The 13,900-nt window shown below is 39.3% G+C and overlaps 1 protein-coding gene across 3 annotated transcripts in view; it reads left to right on the forward strand.

Moving 5' to 3' along the window:
* oxsr1b (oxidative stress responsive kinase 1b) overlaps nt 1-13,900 on the forward strand; it is a 178,743-nt gene that overhangs the window by 56,829 nt on the left and 108,014 nt on the right. For 2 of the 3 annotated variants that reach the window (XM_072570026.1, XM_072570028.1), the window contains exons 3-4: nt 6,076-6,184; nt 12,930-13,071. The exons of the other annotated variant lie outside the window; for it this stretch is intronic. In XM_072570026.1, coding sequence (XP_072426127.1) covers nt 6,076-6,184; nt 12,930-13,071 — 251 coding nt within the window. The remainder of the gene's footprint in view (nt 1-6,075; nt 6,185-12,929; nt 13,072-13,900) is intronic. 3 annotated transcript variants of the gene reach the window in all.

A 13,900-nucleotide genomic window follows, 5' to 3' on the forward strand; every position in this document is an offset into this window, starting at 1 on the left:
TAAATTGGGAACTCATGCCAGGACTGCTATTTGGTGTCATCTAATAGAGGTAAAAATATGAGGCTAATTTGAATAGGATCCTATAGAATTTTTCTGAATGAGTAATCTGACTTGTGCCCTTGGTTCTTTTCCAAGTGCAAGTTCTATAATTGGGGCTTACCAGAATCTCTGTTTGGAGGGAGTTTCCTGTACTATTCAGTTGGGGACTTCTCCACTGAAACAATGGTGGTGGTTCTTTTGTGAATGGTCTGTTTGTTGTCACTCAGTTCCAGAAAGCAAACTCTCTTTTTTTGGCTAATCAATTCTACTTCTTTTATTTTAAAACAAAATTATAATAATTTTGAATTGAGCTCAAAGTAAACAATCTAAACTCCCATTAAATCACTTGCTAGTTTATCATTTGAATAATCTCAATCTCAATCCATATTAGAACATAGAGCATAGAACATTACAGCACTTTGGCATTTTTAAAAAATTAGATTACTTAGTGTGGAAACAGGCCTTTCGCCCAACAAGTCCACACCGACCCGCCGAAGCGCAACCCTCCCAGTCCCCTGCATTTACCCCTTCACCTAACACTGCAGGCAATTTAACATGGCCAATTCACCTAACTTGCACATTTTTGGACTGTGGGAGGAAACCGGCGCACCTGGAGGAAACCCACACAGACACGGGGAGAATGTACAAACTCCACACAGACCGTCGCCTGAGGCGGGAATTGAACCCGGGTCTCTGGCGATGTGAGGCAGCAGTGCTAACCGCTGTGCCGACCTGTGAAACCAACCTGAAGCCCATCTACACTATTCAATTTTCATCCATATGTCTATCCAATGAGCAGTTAAATGGCCTTAATGTTGGCGAGTCTACTGTTGTTGTGGGCAGGCCATTCCACACCCCTACTACTGAGTAGAGAAGCTACCTCTGACATCTGTCCTGTATCACTCATCCCTCAATTTAAAGCGATGCCCCTTCGTGCTAGCCATTGCCATTTGAGGAGGAAGGCTCTCCCAGTCCGCCCTATCTAACCCTCTGGTTATCTTGTATTTCAATTGAGTCACCTCTCGACCTCCTCTCTAACGAAAATGGCCTCCGTTCCCTCAGCCTTTCCTTGTAAGACCTTTCCTTCATACCAGGGAACATGCTAGTAAATCTCTTCTGAACCCTTTCCAAAGCTTCCATGCCCTTCCTATAATGTGACCAGAACTGTATGCAATACTCCAAGTGCAGCTGCACTAGAGTTTTGTGCAGTTGAAGCATGAGCTTGGGACTCCGAAATTCAATCCCGACTAGCAAAAGCTAGCACACTGTTGTCTTAACAACCCTATCAACCTGGGTGGCAGCTTTCAGGGATCTATGTGCATGGTACGCTATGTACATGTACGTTGAACAGAATGAAAAATAATGCTTCTGCAGTGAGGTGTTTTGATTTCGAATTATTTTGGCATAAGTCAAATGCTTAGTTTGCTTTGGATCAAAGTAACCACGAATAAGATCCTCATTGAAGCTGTAGTTTCTTTTACCTGTTCTATATAGATAGTAAAAATTACATTTGGTCAATTGTAACATCTATTTTCTGGGGTTTTTCTTCTCTCTGTGACTAAGCTAGAAGACATTGGAATGCTTGGCTGCTGTGAATTTTATCACAAGTAATTGTGATAAAATAGTCGTCCTGTTTCAAAGCTGAAACCTAAACAATTTATTGCTGTATTTTAAACATTGTTGTGATAATTAAAAATCAGCCCAAGTTCCTGAGATATCAGGAAGCCCCATTTAGCACACCGTATTATAAAGCATGCAAAGCTCAATGCTAGGTGATGGTCAACATTTATAAAGCGCTTGTCTATTCAAATCCCCACCTGCATGGTCTTAGCATCCTGGAAGCTTTTAAAATGCTGACAGGTATTACAAAGTTTCACAGCTACTGATCCTCTGATAACTCATCTTTTTTTATCCAGACAGGTACAGGCACTGGTATGTTATTTAAATTGTTATTACTTGTTTCTCAAGCAGCAATGACTGAATTTGAGGCACTATGTGATGGGAATGGAATGCATATATTAAAACCAAGGGTGAACTTGATACAATTGAGTAGATACTTGAATGTTTCTTGTAAAAGATACAAGCCCTGCTGTTCAACCCTTGCCTGCAAGACCCTATACATGCAGGGGTTAAAAGCATAAACTCCTATCCTCATTCACTTGGCCAGTTATAGAGGCGTTTTCAAATCACAGGTGGCAGCATAAGTCACCCCCTCCCACCCCTGTGCTGTGGGCAGAAGTCATCAGCTTAAATGAATCTACTATACAGCATTTGAGGTGGGTATCTCAAAGGATAAAAGATTTCTAACATTGTCTTTTATTGGTCTTTGAGACACTTTTTAGGGCATAGTGTTATTTGTGGGTTGACTTGCTATTTCAAATGTTCATGCTGGTTTCCATTGTCACTGCCAATGGTAATTTGTATATTAAAAAATCTGTATTTGAGACCAGCTGCCTAATAGAAACCTGTCAGAACAGCTGGCATCCTTTTTTTTGTATTGTGCACTATGAATTCAGTGGTGTATTTAGTGAGTCTGTAGAGTGCATGCATTATGCTTTTCCTATTTATCTTCTATAATTAATGATCATGCAGGATTTAACTAATTGAGGGAAACATCATTAATATTTAAAGCAGAGCTGCTGGCCAGGAAGGAAACATTAGCTGTTGTAATTGAAGAGCAGGGCAATCAACATCTTGAGTTGTTAATATCTCTACTGTGGTCTTTTTGAGTACTACCTGAGATTGTGGTCTGAATTAGTTAAGTTGTAGTTTAAAATGTAGCAGCATTCCTCTTGCTTTTATATTTACAGAAATCATTTACTTAATTTATCTTTTTGACTCTAGCTTGAAGAGCATATGTTTGCCTAGCTTGCTACAAGATAAATTGTTAAAAGTCCAATTTATTATTTAAAATTGGATAAAGTTTTGTAGAAGTCATGTTTGGAGGAAAAACAGTCAATTTCTGAGAACTGCTGAATGATAAGGCAAGTGCAACGTGAAGACAGTTGTTAATGACTGCTCCTACAGTTCCATATCCTGCTGATACTTAGTACCCAAGCTCCTACATGGCTCTCATCCACGTGAAAACTGAACTATTGGTGCTGATAATGTACTTTTGAGAGAGAAAAAAGACAAAAAGTTGTGCCGGAAATTGTTTTAAAGCCACGATAATCCCAGAGGACCAAAATGCTGCTCAGAGGGGTGACTGTGGTACTTTAACCGGAGGGTCACCATGCTTCTAGCAAAGAGTGAGATTGAGAAAGTGAAGCCTTCATAGTAACCTAAGCCATTGTAGGAATTGAATCTGTGCAGGTGGTATCACTGCATCACAAACCAGCTGCACAGCCAGTTGAGCTTTTTATCTGACTTCTGTCACAAATGCCAAGTGTTGGTCCATCTTGGCCTCTTCTAGAGGTCATCAGCATCACATGTTTTTAGCTATTTTGATTGTGTAGTTGATATTGATAAGTGGCTGGAGGCACTGAATACTCAAGGTTATGGGCCCTGCCAATATTCAACAAGAGTACTGAAGACTTGTGCTCTAAGCTGTGCTCTTTGCAGCGACAATGCTGGCATCTACCAGAACGGTGGGCAGCACGGTGGCACAGTGGTTAGCACTGCTGCCTCACAGCGCCAGAGACCCGGGTTCAATTCCCGCCTCAGGCGACTGACTGTGTGGAGTTTGCACGTTCTCCCCGTGTCTGCGTGGGTTTCCTCCGGGTGCGCCGGTTTCCTCCCACACTCCAAAGATGTGCAGGCCAGGTGAATTGGCCATGCTAAATTGCCCGTAGTGTTAGGTAATGGGGTAGATGTAGATGTAGGGGTATGGGTGGGTTACGCTTCGGCGGGGCGGTGTGGACTTGTTGGGCCGAAGGGCCTGTTTCCACACTGTAAGTAATCTAATCTAATCTAATCTAAAAACGTCTGGCTCATGGCCTAGATATGTCCTGCTCACACAATTGACCAGTTTTCATTCCTATCAGTCTGCACTCGTGCGTCAGCAAAGTGATTAGATGTGCTGTTCACAATACTGTCAAGTGACACTTGCTCAACAAACACTACTGACTGATGCACAAGTTGAGTTTTGTCAGGGCTGCTTGAACTCTGAATTGCATTTGCAACCTTGGTGCAAACATTGACAAAGAGCTGAATGTCAAAAATATAGCTGTGCATGCATAGAAAACTTCTACCTGCAAGTTCCCCTTCAAGCTTCACACTTCCTGACTTGAATCTATGTGACTATTCTTTCACTTTTTTTGGGTTAAAATCTTGGAACTCCATCCCTAACAGCACAATGAGCATCAGTACCCTCCTCCAAAGAAAAATTACCCTTTTTCCACAGACTGAAGCAGTTCAAAATGACAGCTGACTGTCTTTTTGTGGGTAATTGGGGATGGGTAAATGTTGGCTGAGTTAGCAATATCTACATCCTGTAAACAAACGTTACATCACATCTAGTCATTTGGTGTAATGTTCTGGTGGCATGGATTTGTATCCTAAAGGTGACGAAATTTTAACTCTCTCATCACTCAACAGGTGTCTAATGGTGACCATATAGCATCACCATAGCCCTAGAGGATCATAGAGCTGTTGTCATTTGAGATGACTGGTTTGACCGGAGGGTCTAATGCCTCCAGTGAGGGTTAGAGGTTGAGAAGATGGGTCTTCAGCAAGTACAAGAATTGAACACATGAAGTTGGCATCATTCTGCATTGAAAACTAGCTCTCCAACCAGGGTCAAAAAGTTCAACTGGTTCACTTGTCCTTTCGGGAAGGCAATCTGCCATCCTTGCTAAGCCTGACTTACATGTGACTCGAGAATCACAGCAATGTGATTTAACTCTTAACTGTCCTCTGCAATGGACTAGGAAGCGTCCTGATTGTATCAAATTGCTACAAAGTCCAAAGAAGGGTAAGAAACCAGGCAGTTTACCTGGCATCATCACAAGTTCCGGAAATGACAAATAGCTTTGTTGACCCTGAAAGTTGCTCTTTCCCAACATCTGAGGGCTTGGCTAAAATTGGGAACAGTGTCTCCCATATTGACATTGTCTGTAAATTAAGATTCCTTGAGTATCGCCATGTTCCAGACACCACATCACCTGCCCTGGTATATCTTGTTCCACGAGCAGGATGAATCCGCTAGAGTAATCAATCATCTGTAATTCACCCCCATCTCCTGTACCTTTCGCGGCTCCTCGCTCCTGAACTCTTTCTCTGACTTCACACAATGTATCATCCATTCCTTCACTCTACCTTAAGCAACCGCACTTTCAGTCTCGTGCTCCGGAATGCTTTTGCTAACCTTTTAATCACCTTTCTCTCCTTCAAACACTCTTAATTCAGTCTTTGCTTTCAGAATCTTTTATCTCAAGCTAAATTTGCCATCTTGATCTTTCTGCTCTTATTATAAATGTCCCTTAGGTTAGGTAACATCAATGGAGAGAAGCTGTTATCATTTCAAACTGAAGATCTTTAATCAGAAATTGAATTACTCCACAGTTCGGAGAGGTTTATGAATTCATAGCATCATCACCGAGCCTGCACCTTCAGTGTGACCTATGATGTAGGTTAATGTTTTGCTTACCAAAATGTTGATGGTGACAACAGAAGGAAGATTGTAGGTAGAAAGTGTATCCTAATCATTATATTAGGCATGGTAAAATACATCTTTTAGGGATTGTGCTTCTGATTTTCAAGTTGAAACTGAAGGTAATTGAAGCAGTAATCATCTGTTAAGGGTTCATTAGCTTAGTTGGATGGCTGGTTTATGATGCAGAGTAATGCCAATGCATAAGTTGAACCCCTTAAGGTCCTCTCTTTTTTCAATTGTGATCTCCACCAGTCGTTTCTCTCATGACAAAGCAGCCCTAAGGTCTGGTGGCAGCTTTACTTTACAATTTGTTAAATATTGCCCTATCCGAAATTCATAATACTTCAGGGCAGATGATTGCATTTAATATTATCTATGGGGGATTGTTTCTTCTTTGGGAAAATATCACTCTTATCTAATGCTGGTTCATTCTCTCTTAACAGAAAGAAATTCAAGCAATGAGTCAGTGCCATCACCGGAACATTGTGTCATATTACACCTCATTTGTGGTAAAGGATGAACTATGGCTGGTGATGAAGTTGCTCAGTGGTGGTGAGTGTTTACTCCAGGTACTTATACAGTCTGGAAGGCCTTGCCTTCAATCCAGAGAGAGACCAGGCCCCAGTTGTTGGGGTGGAATGCTGAAAAAATATTTCCTATCCTTGAAATATTAATGTTCAGAATTTTCCCCTGTACTAAAAATCAACTTGCAGAAATTTTGACTATTTAACTTAAATTTTAATGTTGCCCCTCAAACATTTAGCCAAATCATGCTCAGTAGACTAAATCCACATCAAAACAATGCCTGGAGATATAAATTACAATTTAACACTTACTTCACCAAACATTTCAAAGAAGTTGTTAGTTAACAGTTGCAGTTAGCCTGTAAATAGAGAGACAAGGGTTTGTTTTGATTTTTTTTTCTCTGTCACGCGGAGTGTTATCATGCGTTAAAATTGGCTCTAAATGTTTCAATTGTTCACATTCAGTGAATGAAGCAGCCAATTGGTCTGTAGCTGGCATTTAATTAGCCACCTCTAACTCAAGTGAACATGAGGGCTCTTGTTAGTGGTAGTGTCCCTATCTCTGGTCCAGGAGGCCTAGGTTCAAGTCCTGTTTGACTCAGAGATATCATAACAATGCTAAGCAAGTTGATTAAAATAACAGCTAAAGTGAATGCAGTATTGGAAATAACTAGTGTTGGCCTTTTTCTCTTTCAATTCCAGTCTGCCATTCAAAAATATCACAATTGATCGTTCACCTGAATTTCATCTTTTGCACGATCCTTGCATCTCTTAATTCCCTTAGCATCCAAGCATATATGTCGTCCTATCCTCAACTGAGGTTAAAACAAAATCCAAAGATTCGTTACTAACTTTGTGAGGATATTATCATCTTGCCACAGCCTTCAGTGGTTGATCCCTCATCTAATAGTATAATAGGGAGCATATTTTATCAGTGTCCACACTTAGGCTCCTTGATTTTCAATTGGACCACTTTTCATTGTTCTAAATTGTAGAGAATATGGGCCTGATCTGCTCACTATTTCTGCTTGGGAAAGTTGCCCTCTTCCAGGAATCGGAGAATCTTTGCATTTCCTCTTTCTCTTTCTCTTAAGAGATGGAAGCTTTATGCAATGCTCCCAAGTATCACCTCACTAGTGCTCTGTGTGATTACTTAAACATTTTTCCTCTATACTTGAATCCCTGTGTAACAAAGTTATATAGCATTTACTGTGCAATTTACATTACCAGTCTAAATTTTGGAATCAAAGATATCATTTCAAAACTGGCAAATGACACCAAATTGAAGAGCTAGCCAGTAGGGGTTAATTGAATTGTTAAATTTCTCAATACAACATGTGCACTGCTATTTGGTAGGTAGAAAAGGAAGGTCATTTCTTTTTTGATAGATGCAAGCAATGTGTGAGATACAGGAAGAAAAATCTTGAAAAATAAAAACAACAATTGAGGTGGAGTTTCTCCAGCACTTTTTATTTATATTTCACCAGGTCTGTCAGCATCTCTGGAAAATCAGCCATGATTCTAGCTGATGTTAATACTGGACAAGTTGGATCTCAGATGGAAACTGGCTTGATAGACCCAGCTTTGTTGGTTTTTTTTAAACTGTGGAGGTCAGTTAGTGAACCCACTTAAGAGTCTGCATGTGTACTTCTAACATATGATAAAATGTTTACTCAACATAGGAAAAAAAACACTAAAGATTAAAAAAAGGAAAAATTTTCTGGAAACCCCAGAAAAATTCTTCAAACTCTTGTTATTCCTTTCCTTCCAACAATATCTTTCCACACAATAAACCCTTGTGACAATTCGCCAACATTTCCAAGCTAAGGCTTTCTTTAGGTTTCTTTAGCTGCAACAGGTTTCCTGCAGCAATTTATTGCATGTGCTTTGGATACTTTTCTTCAGCTGAGATTCATCTGAGACATCGAATACAAACTACAGATTAAACTTTTAATTTCAGAGTTCTGAAGCTTAGTTTTCAGCAGGATTGCTTATCAAAGTTCTACTCTCCTCCTTCATTCAGGCACATCCACAGCTCTGTTGCTGTGCTAGGCAACAGCACTGTTTCTGTTCTATCGTTTTGCACTAAATCATCAACTTGGATTCTTTCATGAGTTGTCAAACAACATTAAAAATAAGTGTGTGCAAACATGTCTCCAGACCAACTTGCACCATGCCCACAAAAACAATTCTTCAAATTAAACTAAGACCATAAACTCTCCTCAATGCAAAGATACAAGATAAAAATTAAACTTTAGCTCTGTATTAGGAACAATGCATAACTTGTGTTTTCAGTCCATAAGACCATAAGACATAGGAGTGGAAGTAAGGCCATTCGGCCCATCGAGTCCACTCCGCCATTCAATCATGGCTGATGCGCATTTCAGCTCCACTTGCCAGCGTTCTCCCCGTAGCCCTTAATTCCTCTAGACAACAAGAACCTATCAATCTCGGCCTTGAAGACATTTAGCGTCCCGGCTTCCACTGCACTCCGTGGCAATGAATTCCACAGGCCCACCACTCTCTGGCTGAAGAAATGTCTCCGCATTTCCGTTCTGAAATGACCCCCTCTAATTCTAAGGCTGTGTCCACGGGTCCTAGTCTCCTCGTCTAACAGAAACAATTTTCTAGCATCCACCTTTTCAAAGCCATGTATTATTTTGTATGTCTCTATTAGATCTCCCCTTAATCTTCTAAACTCCAACGAATACAATCCCAGTATCCTCAGCCGTTCCTCCATTTTAACTTTTCAGAGCTCTGCGAAATACTTGCATCTCAAGTTATCAATGCTGTTTTTTAAAAAAGCAAAGCATGTGCAAGGTTTTATTTCCAAAAGGATAGAATTTTAAAAGGAAGTTACACCTGTATTGAAGCGTAGTTAGATCACAAAGTACCTTATGTACTTCTGATCACAATTTTATGCAGGATGTAGACAACGTGGGAAGGAACAAAAAATTTAGGAAGATGATAACAGAAACACTGATGTTCATTATCAAGAAATGATTAACAAGATGTCTTTTTTTTCTTAAGCAGAGTCGATTGTCATAGTAATCAAGGGCAGATCCTCAGCTCATTTCTCCACTTTTCGCAGTCATAAGCTTCCACTTCAGTTGCTTTTAAAAACCTCCCTTTTTTTGTTTTTACTTCAATGAGTCAAATGACAAGGGAAAAGAATATATACACGATATGAAAATTGGTGAAGTTGGAGGTAGTGAGGATACAGCAGGATATAGATCAGTTGGAAAGTTGGATGGAGAAGTGGCAAATGGAGTTTAGCATGCTTGAGGTGATACTTTTTGGGAAATTGAATGGAAGATAAAAGTATACAGTAAATAGAAGGATGCTTAGGAGCTTTGATATGTAGAGGGACCTTGGAGTGCAAGTTCATAGCTTCCGGAAATTGCCAACACAACTTGAGGTGGTAAAGATTACCTACGGCATGTTTGCATTCATTGGCCAGGACATTGAGCATAAAAGTTGTCAAGTCATATTGCAGTTGTATAAGACTTTAGTTAAATCACTTTGGAGTACTGCTGTTCTAGTTGCCACAATATAGGAAGGATGCATAGGCTTCAGAGATGCTGCAAAAGAGATTTACAAGGAGGTTACCTGGTCTGAAGTGCAGTAGTTAAAAAGAGAGGTCAGTCCAACCCTGATTGTTTTCATGAGAGTGGCAGAAGCTAAGAGGTAAACTGAGAACTACAGAGGAACCTCGATCAGGCAGCATTCAATTATCTGAATTTCAGATAATCCGGCAAGATTGCAAGGTCCTGATGCTTGGCTAAACTATTATCTAGCATTCGATTATCTGGAAAAATACTCCCTGCCCGTGTCATTCGGATAATTGCAATTCCTCTGTATATAAAATTGAGAGGCGTGGATAGGGTGGATAACTGAAGTTAAGCTTAAAGCATATTTTGATTTTAGAGGGTGGTAAATGGCATTTAGAATTGCATTGTGGTTGGGCCAAAAGTGCATGTGTATGTGCTGTTACATATGTTAATACATGTAATTGTTTGTGTTGAGTTTATTATGAGCTTAAAGGAAACACTAGCCCTCTTTCCTAAAGGATGTTTCATATGTGCGAGCAGTCATTGGTTTTCACATTTTTAGCTGTTCTTGCCATCACCAAAAATTGATAGAAACATAGGGAGAAAGTGAGGACAGCAGATGCTGGAGATCAGACTCAAAATGTGTGGTGCTGGAAAAGCACGGCTGGTCAGGCAATATCAGAGGAGCAGGAGAGTTGATGTTTCGAGCATAAGCTCTTCAAAACATTCCTGATGAAGAGCTTATGCTCTAAACATAGAAATAGTAACAGGAATGGCCATTTGACCATTGAAGCCTGTTGCAGCATTTAGTATGATATGCTGATCACCCTGCTCAATAGCCTTTCTTGCTTTTGCCCTATATCCTTTGATTCTTTAGCCCTAGGAATGATGTATTTCCTTCTTGAAAACATTGAATGTTTTGCCCACAGCTACTTTGTGGCAGGGAATTCCACAGGCTCACCATATTTTGGATGAAGAAATTCCTCCTCCTCTCCATCATCAATGGGCTATCCTTAGACTGTGATCCCTGCTCCTTGACTCCCTGGTCATTGGGAACATCCTTTGAGTACACCTTGTCTAATCTGTTAGAATGTTGTAGGTTTCTATGTGATAACCCCCTCATCCTTCTAAATTCCAGTGATTATAGCCCTAACTGATCCAGTTTCTTTCTTATACATCAATCCTATCACCCCAGGAATCAGTCTGGGAAATCTTCATTGCAATTCTAACAAAGCCTGAGTGTCCTTTCTTAGATAAGAATAAAAGTGTATACAATATTGTGTGGTCTCAAAGAGACATCCTTACTCCTGTACTCTAATCATCTTGCTATGAAGGCCCACATACCATTTGCCACTTTGTTCTGCCGTTGACCATTGCTCAATAGCATGGGACACTTGCCAGGATTTGGGGCAAGTAATAAAATTAAAACAAGGAGAAAGACCCTGTGAAGCCTCAAATGATCTTGCCACCTTGTTGACTTAGATGTTTACTCTCAACTCCTTTCAAAATTGAAGAAGCAGAGAGAATATTTCCTCTATACTGGAGTGTATATCTGGATTCCATCAAAACCCAGAAATCCAACAAGGAATTCTGAAGAGATGTTTTAAATACAATAGAAGTTATGAGAAAAGAAGATATCACATGGAAAGTAGATTAAATAATAAAGGGGAAGTTAGACAAACATGAGCGAAAGATGTAATGTTTTGATGCATTTAGATGTGAAAAGATAGATGGAAATTTGAATAGAATATAAGCATGGGCAGGTTGGACCAAATAACCTTTATCTGCACCTTTTTTTACATCTAGGTTTGAAAAAGACACTACTCGTTTGAGGGTGGCAGATCTAGGGGATTTATTCATAGTTAACCCTGTTAATATTTCTCGTACTATTTGTTTAGTTGTAATAATTTAAGCTTCTTATTCTTGCTCGACCTTGATTTTATTTCAGGAATGCAGACTGATAAAAGCAAATGAAGGGGACATTCAATGGAGTGCATTGCTCCAACACATTGCATTCACCTAATTGTTAAAAGTATGCATCTCTTCTTTGAGGCTTTTCTCTGTTTGTTGCTCACTACTTACAAGGCTGAGAAAATAAATACTTTAATTCCATTCCACCTAAGGAGACTCGAGGCAAATGCACGTCCAGAAACCTGTGCTGTAAACTCTGCTTACGTTTTGATAACTGTGACAAATTCCATCATACAACTGAGAGAATCTACATTGTTCTATAAATAAAACAATCCATAACTTTTTTTAAGAGTCAATTCACTTCATCTGCCAAATTTAATGGATCCTTTAAATCTTTCAAGATTTGTATCCTCATCTTCCCCAGAAACAAGCAGGTTGTTCCTTGGGCCATACTCAATCTGTTTACGAAGTTTTATTAAAATCAATCACCTGTTTTTGAAATATATTGGATATAGACAGACAAGTAGACTAACAAATGGTCAAAAGCAAATCATGATCACCACCAAGCTGGAGAAAATTATTTGTTTAATGTTTGCTGTTTCCTTATTCCTTATTATTATCTCTGCTTCTGATGAGTCCACGTTAACTTTTATTGATTTTTTTTTTTGTTCTCCTATTTGTTCTTCTTTGACTTCTGAAATCCTCTTAATTCACAGATTTACAAATATTTGGATGCATTCTAAGCCTCTTCCTTTGATCGAATACTATCTTTAATTCCTTTTGTTATAATGTTAAGTTACTGTTTCTGTAGCAATTTCGTGACTTTGCACCAAATGTATATTGACCCAAGTTTGTTATACTTCTAAAAACTAGCCATTGCTTCTCCCACATCATACAGTGTAACTTTGCTTATGGAAACATAGAAAATAGAAGTAAAAGGCACACATTCAAGGCAACAATTCTGATCCTCCCAAACTTGACTTTTCTCAGAGAATCTCCTTTTCTCACTGTCTTATTGCCTTCTGTTATTGTTGGGGCAACCTCTTCCTGCTGTTAGTTTCCTAAAAGCTTAGTATCCTGGAATATTTTAGTTTTTAACATTGACTGCTTTGTAACCTTGAGGATGGGAAACCTTAGAAGTTTGGAAAAATGCTTATGGATGATTTAACCCAGCTGCTGTCTGAGTTATGGTTTAAAAAAAAAGCTTAGAACATAACTTCTGCTCCACAAATGCTTTGGTAAGGATCGGGGCAATTAAAAGAATTTAAGCAATGGTACTTTGCCTTGACTGCCTTTTTCTCCCTATTCCAGGATCTGTGCTCGATATCATTAAACATGTAGTAGCGAGAGGGGATCACAAGAATGGTGTTTTGGAGGAGGCAGTTATTGCCACTATTCTGAAAGAAGTTCTGGAGGGACTTGATTACTTGCATAAAAACGGGCAGATTCACAGGTAAGCATAATCTGGTCAAGTAGTGTGGTACCCTTTCAATTTCAAGGATGAGTGTGACTCAGCAAGGATTTGGAGATGTAGAATTTTGTTTTTATTGTGGAGTGGTTTTAACAACATTTGGTATATCTTTGAATTCATTGAAGGTGATATCTCCTACATGGAAAGTGATAGAGATCATCCCTTCTGATGCTGCAGAAATAGTTTTGAAACTGGGCACAGAAGCAACATCTCATGTCAGGTGGCTCCCTGGTGTGTTTCCATCCCAGAACTCTTGCTAGATTATCCAATTATTAATTGTCATAACCTGCTAAGGGTCCTTTGTAGGAAAGGCACCCTGGTGGGCATGACTTGGATACTATCAGGATTGAGATACTTAGAATCTTCTTTTAGCAGTTTCTTATCCTAAATCTCATCTATGCACACTCACCTGAAGTGGTTAATGGACCTTTATCCACTCTTCCTACCGCTTTCTGTCTATTATCTTTTGTCTCTTCTCTTAAAATGTTTGCATTTTAAAAAATAGCTATGGTATGTCTTAATTTCCACTTCTTGATTTGTCTCTGATATCTATTTTTAAGCTTGATCTCTTGTTCTGTGGACTTGTTCCCGCTTAGGGCTTAGCAAACTGATTTTGTAAAACTTTAGAAATTACCCTTAAAAATACTGTTATAGAAAAAAAATTCTGATCTAAAGATCAGAGCCTGGAAGGGCAGCTTAATCATCATTTTAAATCAATCAAGTCAAGGGCAAGGTTCTAATCTTAAAATTGATGGGATGCATCAACCAAATTATTAAAATATGAATAGTAAGTTCATTTATGTTTTGGCTG

Source organism: Chiloscyllium punctatum, chromosome 5 (assembly GCF_047496795.1).
Source record: "Chiloscyllium punctatum isolate Juve2018m chromosome 5, sChiPun1.3, whole genome shotgun sequence".
NCBI lineage: Eukaryota > Metazoa > Chordata > Chondrichthyes > Orectolobiformes > Hemiscylliidae > Chiloscyllium > Chiloscyllium punctatum.